We start from the raw sequence: 12,623 nt of genomic DNA, 5'->3' as shown, positions 1-12,623 counted from the left end.
CTCTGATTTGTCAGAACCAGGAATGGATCCACAATTGGACACTGAACCAGAGCAAGTACTTAACACCAGCACAGACTTTCTTCCAGACAAGCAAAAGTTATTGCAAGTGCTATACCAGCCCTTGGTTTTAAAATATTTTCCTCCCTCACCCCATTCTCACTGCTATGTGAAAGACCCCTACATAGGGGGAACAGGGAAATGATTTCACAAAGTGTTGTCTAATGCACGAAGTAAACAAGCACACGGAAAAACAGATCAAACCATATTACGGTAGCATTAGGACTGATCCGTAAAAGAGCAGTTAATACATGTTCAGACGAAAGTGTGATTTCATTCCCTAAACTGTGGTCTTTTAACTGTAGATGTACTGGCCCAGACTGATAAATGTAATTTTTAATTGGGCACTTGCAGACTTGTGCAGGTATATATTTGCATGCACAAAACTTCAGTGTATGTGGAAATTTTTCCATGCATAATTACAGACTCTGGGTCAGATCCTCAAATGGTGTAAATTGACTTCAATGCATCTGTATGAATTTGCAGCACCTAAGGATCGGGCCTATGTTTAAGGCTGGGTGAAAAAAAATAACCCAGCTTTGGCCAGAGCCACAGTGTAAATATGGCCCCCTGTGCACCACTCTAGCCGTGCAAAGGGGCAATGCAGCAAGTTTAACCAGCTGGCTGAAATTCCCTAGTGTGGAATGCCCAAGTAGCATAGAGCCAGCAGCTCTGTTCCACTATCTTCCCAGCTTCTGGCATAGGGAAATTTCAGGGGCATGATTATGGGAAAGGGGCATGCCCCTTTATAAGCTGGCAAACCCCAGATGGCATAATAGCCCCTTGGGACTGTGCATCTGGCACAACTTCGAGCAGCAATGAAATGTTCCAGAGTGAGCCCGAGGATTGGAGAGCAGTAAAGGTGGCTTAGAGCTATTGTTGCCCAGCCCTTGAGCTGCTGCTGAGCTCTGTTTAGCCACAGTTAAGGAGTGAGACCCCTATGTGGAGCAGCAGCATGGCAAAACTTCTTTTACCATATACATTGAAAACTGGATATTAAAATCCTCCTGATGTGTGAATGTGGGGGTGGAGCAGGAGGGCAGGCACCCAAGGCTCCAGCAGCTGTTGCTGCTGCCTGGAGATGGTGTGGTGAGGGCTTGACAGGAAGGGAAGTCTTCCAGCTCTGCCCTATTGCCGGGGGAGGGGAATATATTGCAGTTATTTAAGAGCCCCCAACTATTGCCAGATTTCATTGCACTTGAGAAATTCTACAAGAAGCAGGAAAAAGAACAGCTGAAAAGGAGGTACCTGGCTACTTAAAAACTTTCTTTAAAAGATTAATGCTATTAAATAATTGCCATGTTTTGAAATGCTGCTTGAATGGGTACTTGGAAAAAGTGGAGCTATTTTTCTGAGCAGGATCTCTTTCGTTGCTGTGTACACACACACACACTACCACCACCACTTTTATGCTACATGAAAGAGGAATCTCTGATCATCCAATATCTGCAATTTTCCTTTAATTGATTTACTCTGGAGAAGTAAATGGAGGAAATGTTTTTGTCCCCTTTTTCTTGAAACCTGAAGAGTGTTGGAAGTGATTTTATTGTCTGGGTGTCTGTGGGGAAAGCTCTTCAGATATTTTTTTTGTGTGTAAAATATGTAGAAGCCCTATATAAAATATTATGGAAATCACATTAAATACTTTGTAGTGGTTTGGACTCATGAGTGCAGGATAATGAGGTGTGTGTGTGTGGTTTTTTTTTTTTTTTCCTCCAATTGGGATAGAGATTTTGTGAGATTCACTCGCCAGGGATATTCATGAACCACTTAATCTGCAGTGGTGCCTTTTTGGAGGGCTATGTGTTTGTTTATTTAATCCTAGTCTATAGAATCTCTCAAATATTTTGAAATCTTGCTATTCCCAGACAAACCCTTTTATGTTTTGGATTTTTTCTTTCTTCTTTTATTCACATGTTTCGACAATCACAAAATACCTTCCAAGCTTCAGGGGGTTGTAATCCATCATTAGACCGATGTTTTCCACCTTTGTTTTATTTATGTGAGACTGAAAATGGGTAGCTCATTGGCATCACACCCAGTTTTTTGTTTCCCCCTGTTAGATGTGAAGCTCTAACTCACTTTCCTTTTCTTTTGCTCTCCTTTGCCTTTTAGGGGATTGCAACACCATTACAATGTCTGAACCAACGCACACTGCCAAAGAGAAGAAAAAACCAGTCCTCCCTGCCCTGAGTGGCCGAAGAGCCCTTCCCCCAAACATCTCCAATGATGAAGAAGATGAGGTCCCTGTCATGGAGATGACTGGTTTGGTACCTAGGGGAGTTAACCTGAAAGGTACAGTGTACTGAACAATTTAAAAGTTGAACCTTTGCTATATTTCCAGTACCTACTTCTGTTTATGTCTGTGAAGTAAAACAAAAACACTTGTCATAACAAAGCTGGGTACTGATATATATTGTACTTCTGTAGCTCCTTTCATTTGAGGGTCTCATTAATGAACAAAGCTTTGCAACATCCCTGTCAATTCAGTTCTGAGTGCAGGTCATTGTGACTTGTGGGGATCAGTCTGTTTGTTGTTCATAAGCATTCAGATGATTGCTGGATATTTTTGAAAATGTTTGCAAATCCTGAATTAGTCTTTAAAATTACCAGAAATTGCTTGTTATGCTCCTGATTATGAAGCTTCAGTCAGGTATCAGAATTGAAACCATGTGACTTGTATGGCTAATCAAACAACATTGAGTAATAATTCTAAGTCTTTGGAACAAACAGGTCACCTGCTAGCTGAAAATAATATGAAAATAATACTTGTATATAACATACATTCAAAGAAATCAGGATTGATGTTTGACTGATTCATTAACCTAAGAGGCTAAGTTTATAACAAACATTATTTGAAATTAATAGTTGAGCTAGTTCTACATAATAAACAGAGCAGTATGACATAATAATACATGAAACTCCTACAGCAATTTTCAGCCAAGGATCTCCAAGCACTTAACAAAGGCAGAGAAGGTATAATATACCCATTTTACAGATGAAGAAACTGAGGCAAAGAGAGCTTTAGTGATCTGTTCAAGGTTACACTGGAAGACTGTGTGGCCTTAATTTCCCTAACCCTAATCCTGAGCCTTAACCACAAGTTCATCCACGCTTCCCATCCTCATACATAAATGTTTATTTAATAAACATCACTTTTACAAACAGGCAATTAACTGTCATGTTAAGAGTGAAACTGTGGGCTATGCTTTTCAAACACCTTTGCTGTTGTGTGTTGGTTTGTGTTTTGATGTAATGTAGAGCCATGCAGTATGACATAGGAAGGTCCATCGCAGACTACCATGGATACATAGGATCTCAAATGAGAAACATTAATAAAATCGGGAAAGCCTAAGGGCTTGGGAAGCCTGAGAGGAAGATTAGAGAAGTGTTTTGGACCTGAACCAAAGCCCATTGAAATCACTGGAAAGACACCCACTGACTTTTGATGAGCTTTGGATCAGAACCCATGTATAAGGGTAGGGGTGGGGGAGATTTTCATGGGGGCATTTCACCAACAACATTAAAGCTTTCAGGGCAAGTAAAAGGGAAGAAAGCTGATGGCCTAGAACTGTGCCTCTAAATCAGTGGCTCTCACCCTTTACAGATTACTATACCCCTTTCAGGAGGCTGATTTCACCTCATTTAAAAAGTACTTGGTTACAAAATCAGACATAAAAAAAAAAAAAGTGTCACAGCACACAATTACTGAGAAATGGCTTACTTTCTCATTTTTACCATATAATTATAAAATAAATCAATAGAAATATAAATATTGTACTTGCATTTCAGTATATAGTATATAGAGCAATATAAACAAGTCATTGTCTGTATGAAATTCTAGTTTGTACTGATTTCGCTAGTGCTTTTTATTTAGCTTGTTGTAAAACTAGGCAACTATCTAGATGAGCTGATGTACCTCTGGAAGACCTCTGCGTACCCCCAGGAGTACCCCTGGTTGAGAACTACTGCTCTAAATAGATAAACATGCAGGAAATGCAGTTGGCATAGCCAGAAAAATTCACTTTGAGAAGGATCTGCGGGGTGTGTGGGTGGGGGTGGTCCTGGGTGGAATCGCTGCTGTTTAAACCCCTTTTTGGAAATAACAGAAGGAATGATATGGCCTCATATTTTTTTAGACCAGCACGTCTTACACACAACTCTGGCTGGGTATTGCATTTTGGGGTTGGTACTGCACAGAATAGGTGTGATGTTGTGCAGATAAGCACAAGATAAGAATTTGCCAGCAGGACAGAAAATGCTGAGGAGCTAAGTCCTGTGTCAGTCCCCGTGCTAGGATTAGACTGTAGCCCATATCTCCCGAGACACACTGATTCTCCATCCATACCATGTCCCTTTTTTACCCATGTGAGTTCAGCAGAACATATCTGGGGGGCTTGAAATCTACTGCTGCTCCGTTGTGGGGGATATGGCCAATACTTATTTTTACTTGTGTCCACTCTTACTAGCACTGGACAGGAAACACCCAGCACATCCTCCTTTGCACCATCCAGAGACCTACCAGTGATCAGTGCCTTTATTGAAATGAAGTGAATCTCAGTAGGTAGTTCCATTCACAAAGTTCCCACAGTTCTTCTGGTCTGAAGCCATTTCTGTCTTGTTCTTTGGGAAGTCATGAAGTTTGAAGGTGGGGTATTTTTTATTTATTTATTTTTTTTGACAAAGCAGCTTAACTTGTGATAATTTGTTGTCATGAAAGTTTAAAATTCTTCATTTATAAATGTTTCAAGAGTCATCAAATTGCTCCTTCTTGCACATCAAACAAGCTTGCCCTGAATGTCTGCTCCAATGCTGATGTCTGCCAGTCAAGAGGATTCCGCTTCAAAGCTGGCCCTCCACTGCTCACTCTCTCTGTTTTGAACAAAAAGTTGCCACTGTTCAGGGGGTCTGAAAAAAGCTCTAAACAGCCCTGTTCTTTTTTATTATATCCCTTTCCTACTTTTATAGTCTGTTAATGCTCGTGTCTAAAGCATACAATTACCAGGAGCCTTGCAGACATTTTGGCTATTGTAATTAACACACCAACTTTTGTTGTAAAGTCATAGGTCAGCTGCCTGTGGTCAATGAATAGCTGTTAATTTTAAACACCTTTGATATTGAAGCTGGAAAAAATGTTTCTGCACACATAGATGGCTGTACTTTGACACAAACTTTGCAAAGACCTGAGATGAAGCAAACAGATACTAGAGCTATAGGATGGGTTTCCTTTTTAGTTTTTTGAAGGTGCTGGTCTAAAAATAAGAGGCCAGGTCACTCCTCCTGTTTTCACCCTGCTTTCAAAAATACCAGAAGTAAAATTTCCCACTGAATTGTCCCAAATTTTGTCAGAGGGATCAAAGAGCTGAGACAAAGATGCATCACATTCCACCCTTCCTCTAACTCCCCTGAAGTCCCACATGTAATTTCTGTTAATAAGGAGCACTGCAGCTTTTACGTGGCATGTTCCTGCATTGGGAGGGAGTTGAGGAGATGCCATGAGAGAGAAGCTTTGCATAACATCATTCTGCTGGGAAACGCATGAAATTTCCTCTGATAAGTTAATGATGACCTTGTCGGCCTTGTTATAAATGGGAGTGTTGGTAAGTCTGAGGGAGTTAGGTGAGCAGATGTCCCAGGCACAAGGGGGGAAAAAACGTGCTTTGACCCTGACAAAATGTTGACCTCGCACTCCAGGGCTCTGTTCTTGCTATTTGCAGTTAGTTCACCATTGGCTTTGTGCCTCTGCCTTGTAAGAAAATGATCTAGAGCAAAAGTAGAATGGGAAATGGGGAGCCCCAGATTCCCAAATGGAAAAGTCCTGTAGAATTAAACAGAGAATAGTAACCTTGCTATAGAGGTTTTTAAACTTGCTGATCAATCTAATCAGGAATTGTGTCCTTTCTATGGGTGGGGTTTAAAATTCTGTCTCGAGAAAGTTTATCATGTATCCTTTGTGTGGGTGGGGTTAAGATAAACTTCCTTAATATACAATTTTAAACCCCAAAATTTATCATAACACCACCCATAGAAAGGATACCACTCCCTATTAGATTGATCAGCAAGTTTAAAACCTCTATAGCAAGGTTACTATTCTCTGTTCAGTCATATAGGCTTCTTGAGTAACTTCTACAGAAGTTTCATCGCTTTTACATTCCATTGAACTGTTCCATGAGAGCTGCAGTAAGAAACAGCTTGAGCATTTTTTGCATCAAACAGACATTTCCCTCTCTGGTTTGCTCTAAATTGGTTTCCCACAAGGCACAGCTGCTGATGAGAAAAGACAAGGACGGACTCCTGCAGCCCTTATTGGCATGAGTACAAAAAGAATAGCACAAGCAGGTAGGTACGAAATCAGGAGGGCTAAGGCACAAAATGAATTACATCTAGAAAGGGAAATGCATTACAATAAGAAGAGGTTCAATAAATACAGTAGGAGCAAGAGAAAGACAAAGGAAAGTGTAGTCCCTCTACTTATTGGGGAACAAGAGCTAATAACAGACAACACCAAGAAGGCTGATGTTTTTAACGCCTATTTTTGTTTCAGCCTTCCCCAAAAAGGTTATTTGTAACCAGATATGTAACACAATTAATACTAATAACAAAGGGGAAGGAACGCAAGCCAAAATAGGGAAAGAAGTGGTTAAAGAATACTTGCATAGGTTTCATGTATTCAAGTCAGTCAGAGCCTGATGAAATTCAGCCTAGAGTACTTAAGGAACTAGATGAAGCAATCTTGGAACCATTAGCAATTATCTTTGAGAACTTCTGGAGGACTGTTGAGGTTACAGACGACAGGACAAACATAGTACTTCTCTTTTAAAAGGGGAAAGAAGAGAGTTGAGAATTATAGATCAGTCAGCCTAATTTTGATATCTGGAAAGATACTGGAACAAATTATTAAACAAGCATCTGGAGGATAATAGGGTCATAAGGAATAGCGGCATGGATTTGTCAAGAACAAATCATGCCAAGCCAACCAATTTTACTTCTTTGACAGAGTTACTGGCCCAGTGGATAGGAAGAAACTATAGATGTGATGTATCTTAATCTTTAGTAAGTCTGTTGACACAGTCCCACATGACATTCCCATAAGCAAAGTAGGAAAATTTGGTCTAGATTAAATTACAATAAAGCGGATGCATAATTAGTTGAAAGATCATATTCAACGAATAGCTATCAATGGTTCGCTGTCAAACTGGAGGGCGTATGGAGTGGGGTCCCATGGGGTCAGTAGGGGTTTCAGCACTAATCAACATTTTCATCAATGACTTGGATAACGGTGTGGAAAGCATGAAATTTGTGGACGACATCAAATTGAGAGGGGTTGCAAACACTTTGGAAGACAGGATTAGAATTGAAAATGACCTTGACAAATTGTAGAATTGGTCTGAATTTAACAAAATGAATTTCAGTAAAGACAAGTGCAAAGTACTTCACTTTAGAAATGAAAGTCACAATGACAAAATAGGGCATACCTGGCTAGGCGGTAGTACTACTGCACAGGATCCGGGAGTTATAATGAATCACAAATTGAATATGAGTCAACAATGTGATGCAGTGGCAAAAAAAAGCTAATCATTCTGAGGTATATTAACAGGAATGTCATATGTGAGACGCGGGAGGCAATTGTCACTCTTCTTGGCACTGGTGAGGCCTCAGTTGGAGTACTGTGTCCAGGTTTGGGCACCACAGTTTAAGAAAGATGTGCACACATTGGAGAGAGTTCAGAAGAGACCAAGAAAAATGATAAAAGGTTTAGAAAATCTGATCTATGAGGAAAAGTTAAAAAAAAACTGGGCATGTTTTCCTCTGAGAAAAGAAAACTGAGCGGGACTTGATGAGTCTTTAAATATGATAAGGGCTGTTATAAAGAGGACAGTGATCAATCGTTCTCCATATTCACTGAAGGTACAGCAAGAAGTAATTGACTTACTCTGCAGCAAGAGATATTTAGTTTAGATATTAGGAAAAACTTCCTAATTATCAGGATAGTTAAGGTCTGGAATAGGCTTCCGAAGGAGGCTGTGGAATCCATGTCATTGGAGGTTTTTATGAACAGGTTGGACAAACACCTCTATGAGATGGTCTTAGGTATATTTGATCATACCTCAGTACAGGGTCTGGACTAGATGACTGCTTGAGGCCCCTTCCAGCCCAGCATCTTTATGATTCTTTAATTTACCTGTGAGTCCTTAACTCCACTTAACAGCTTCATCATTCAGTACCTGGTAAATAATAATCTTATAAAAGGAATAAATCAGGTACATGGCCTTCATTAATGCAGCTGTAAGGTCCTATACTTATTTTTATTCAGTGGCCTGAGCAATGCGGGGTGCAAAGGGAGATTAGTGACACAGGTGGTAGCTCATAATAGAGTTCCTGGGTGCAGGGTCATGAATGTTTATTGCACTTGCCTGCCTGTCTCTCCATCTTTGTGCCAGGACAGGATAGGATTGGGAGACTTGGGGTAAGATGAGAGAGGGATGAGGGTGTGAACTCTGAATCTGCTATCTGACAGATCCTCTGACCGCAACTGCTTCCCCCATAGAGAGAAATGCAGAAGCTGTGCATGGAGCAAGGGATAGGCTGGATTCTGTGTCTCACTGCCTCCAAGGAGAACCTCTGTGCAAAGCTGATTTACTTGAGCAGTGTACAGTGGTCCGTTCTAGCCCTTAATTTCTTACACATCACATTTGTTCATCAAATTATAATACCTGACAACTTATATAATGCATTCCAAGTCAAATTCACCATGATTGTAATGGAGCACAAGTCAGTTTGGAACAGAACTACACCTACTTATTCCAGCTGTGAGTTTGGGCCTGTAGTCCTCAAAGGAAAGTGCAAACATTAGCTAACAAATTCCAAAGATGAAAGATGGATTTTTGGTGGTTTTCTTTTTTCTAATTCAGTACTGGAAACTCATGCTGAGAGCTGATAATCAAAGCGTCCCATCATGACCAGTAATAAAAATCCTGTAGGCAGAATTTTGTTGACCTTTTGACTGAGAATGTATAAAGCGGAATAGAATTCAGATCATTCTTTCATAGCTGCATTGGTGCAAGCAGAAGTGTGGGGGGGGAGGAAAATGGTTTTGTCACAAAGTTAGCTAATATAACTTAAATTTGCTCCCTGTGTGTATAGTGGAATGAGAGAGTGCCATTTTTGCATAGTCATTTTCTAACTGTGACCACAAGTATCTCTGGTATTTCTGAAACAGGCTGGATCTGTATGATATTCCTGATCTCAGCAGGAAATGTCAGCTGCAGAATATTTGATTATAATTCTAAGAACTTCTTTTCTTTCATTTAAAATAGACTATTCAAGAAAGGGTATTCATCTTGCCAATTATTTCATGGAATGATAATGAAGCATGAGGCCAAATATATCCTGTGTGTTACTCCATTAATATCAATGGATGAATTAGACCTATTTTTTGTCTAAGGTTCAGTTCCGATACTCCATATTCAAAAGCACCAACGGAAAGCTTAAGAAAATTCTGGACCAGATACTCAGATGATGCAAACGTGCATTGCTTCATTGAAGCCTAATTCCTGACTCTCTCACTATTTGCTGGCTGACCTTGCACAAGCCACTTACACATGGGCCTCAGTTTCCCCCAACCCACCTTTGTTAAAGGTCTACAAAAGAGAGACCCAGAAGCTCAGCTGGTGTAAACTGGCATAGCTCTGTTGAAGCTGGTATAGACTGGCATTGCTGCAGCCACATTTGAGTTATATCAGTTTATGCCAACTGAGGATCTTGTCCATTATCTTTTTACAAAGGAAGGCACATCCAGAATGGAAAAGAGAAAGCCAAAACTTCCTGATATGGGGGGTGGTGAGGTAAAATTCCCCCACCCCATGTCAAACGTATTTAAGTTAAGGTGTATTAACTGGAAGCATTTAATGCTGATGCTCTGTGTTATGGGGTGTCTGCTTTAGAATAACGATCGAATTGACCTTAAGGGATTGGGGGAGCTTGATTTTTTTTAACAAAAATCACATCTTTTCTATAGTGCCTTTCATCCAAGCATCTCAAATCACTCTACCAAGGTGGGTGGTACTGACCCTATTTCTCAGAAGGGTAAACTGAGGCACAGAAGTGCCACAGGGAATTAGGGGCACTCAGAAATAGAACACTGTCTGCAGACTCCTAGCCAGGTACTCTTGTGACTAGGCAATGATGCCTCCCTCCTTTCAGCTTGGGGGCAGGACTTGGGACCAGATGCTGCTGCAAACTGAACTTGAACTTTGACCTCCAGCTCCATCAATTTACAATACAGCTTTCAGACTGGCTTGGCAACAAGTAGTTTCCGCTGGAAGGAACCACTTTAATTATTGGCAATTTATCAAAAGTCACAAAATAACACCAGGAAAAAACCCCAATCTTTCTGTCTTGTCATGAAACAATCCAACGGTAATAGTTCACCCCTTGTAATACATATGGGAAATCAAAAATTCACTCCACTCCACCAATAAATGGCTACACAGGCCATGCACTAGCTTAATTTAAAAATGTATGTTTAAAACAAAAAAAACACTTCATCCTTGCCCGGGTATTCTCTTTGAGGGCGGATAGGGCAGGGAAGGGAACCCAAAGGGATTTCAGAAGGGAAGGACAGCTTTAAATTCCACCAGAGGCTCCAAAACCAGAGGAAGCTACAACAGGGATAATCTTATCAGCATGTCCTCCAGCTGCCCTAGCCATACCCCATCAATGACTAGCACTGTTCATTTGTAGAGCTGAGCTGGCCCCCCCCATATCTTCCCCTTTAGGCTGCTTCCATTTTCCACAGCTGAAATTGCCCTTCCTGTCAGACATTCTGCTGCCGAGGCTCTGTGCCCAGGCCTATGCCTGCAGCAGGTAATGTGGATACCGGAATGAATCTGCCCAAGTGTTTTGTAAAGATCTTGCAGGGCACTAGTCATATTAAAGGAAAATGCTGAGTATATAACAAGGCAATATATTTAGAGTATCTGCCTTCAAAGGAAAATACAAAAGATTCTGTCGGCAGGAATGTTGAAAGCAAGCAAACCATGGAAGGCAAATGGGACAGAAAAAATACTAGCTTTATGGGAACTTAAATAGGTGTTTATACGGATACCTATGTCATAAAGTCCCAGTAAGCTCCCTCTCACAGTGGTGCTTTAGACAGAACAGAAGGAGCTCTTGAAAAGTTGACTCATACAACTGGCGACAGAATGATGCAAGGTCAGATCACAGCATAACTGAATGGAAGTGCTCAGCGGGGGATACGTGCGAAGCATGCTAAAAATGAAGATGGGAAACAGCGTTGTTGTGACATAGTTTTACTATAACAGTAGGTTTAACCCTCTGACTGCTACGTATTGTTCCAATCTGTTGCACTCAGGGATATGCCTTATTAAAGTGTTTCCATAATAGGCCAATAGGACAGTATAGGAGGCAGTAGATTTTTTTTTCCCCACTGTGTTGCTCAATTACATTTTAATTCAGAGACAATAGGGTTGCCTCCAGCATGCGTTATGTATCTGTATCATTCATGAGACCTTCTTTAAGTCTCTTCACTTCAGCAGATGGGATTTCACCCAGGTATGGGAAATTCCAATGTACTGTGCCCAGAATGTCACCACTCATATAGATTCTTATAATTTCCTGGATCACCAGCGGTTTGGGGTAGATATGCATGTATCTGTGAATGCTGCAGCTGCTCTAGTGTAGGGCTCGTTTTAGGAGCAAATTACTGCTGTGAGCCAATTTGAGATAAGAGCATGACGATTTTCTGCAAGGAGCTCAGATCTCCTGGCGATAGGTGCGATATAACAACCTGAGTAGAAGATTTCATTAAATGAATATTGTTTATAGTGAATTTTTGCCCCAGCCTTTACAGCCAGGCTAGCTGTGACTCTCCTTTCATGAGCTATGCATGCTGTCAGAATCAAGCAAGTGGGTCAAAAGAAGCAGGGCCAAAATTTTCAGCTGTGACCTCTGGTTCTGGGTACATCAGTCTTTGGATCCCCAATTTTAGGTTCACCTTGGGCCTGCCTTTCAGAGCTGCTGAGTACATGAGACACCCTTGTCTTCAGGTGGGCCAAGGTGTCTCAAGCTGGGCACCCAAAATCAGAAGCTACTTCTGAAACGCGTTGGACTCAAATTAAGCAGCGGAGATGATCGCACAGCTGTGCCAAGAACAAATGCTCTGCTTATTAGAAAATCATTAGAGGGGTGAATGGCTCAGGTTGAATTCCTAATCCACTTGAACCCTTCCTGTTCCAATTTGGCAAATGAGCTTGACTTTCAGCGAGCTCAGGTTGGGTGGCCTTGTTATGTTGTGATGTGATATTTACTTTGTGGTGTAGTGACATCTGCTCAGAAGAGCTCAGTATCCAGTTGCTCATACCTGGAGCACCAGGAGGAGGAGGTCTGCTTCTTCATGTAGCCAGCCTTCTGCTTCCACCCAAACTCTGGAGAATGGCTCTTCTGGGCTTGTATTTTTGATGTTTCCCAGGGCTACCCAGCATGAGGCATCTGCCCTTAGTGCGAGAAAGCCTTTTCTCTGCCTGCCATGGATGAGCTCCTCAACT

At 41.2% G+C, this 12,623-nt stretch overlaps 1 protein-coding gene across 1 annotated transcript in view; it reads left to right on the top strand.

The window, feature by feature from the left end:
• The first annotated feature begins 1,258 nt into the window (after positions 1-1,258).
• The window catches only part of F13A1 (coagulation factor XIII A chain), a 77,649-nt gene continuing 66,284 nt past the window's right edge, over positions 1,259-12,623 (top strand). Inside the window, exons 1-2 of the mRNA XM_067562628.1 lie at positions 1,259-1,301; positions 2,173-2,352. Coding sequence (XP_067418729.1) covers positions 2,193-2,352 — 160 coding nt within the window. The 5' untranslated portion in view covers positions 1,259-1,301; positions 2,173-2,192. The remainder of the gene's footprint in view (positions 1,302-2,172; positions 2,353-12,623) is intronic.

The sequence above is a fragment of the Emydura macquarii genome, unplaced genomic scaffold, assembly GCF_026122565.2.
Source record: "Emydura macquarii macquarii isolate MOO-44397 ecotype Brisbane River unplaced genomic scaffold, CSIRO-AGI_Emac_v2 contig_2452, whole genome shotgun sequence".
In the NCBI taxonomy this organism is placed as follows: Eukaryota; Metazoa; Chordata; order Testudines; family Chelidae; genus Emydura; species Emydura macquarii.
The sequence above is the reverse complement of the archived record's forward strand: the minus strand, read 5'-3'. Positions and strand labels throughout refer to the sequence as shown.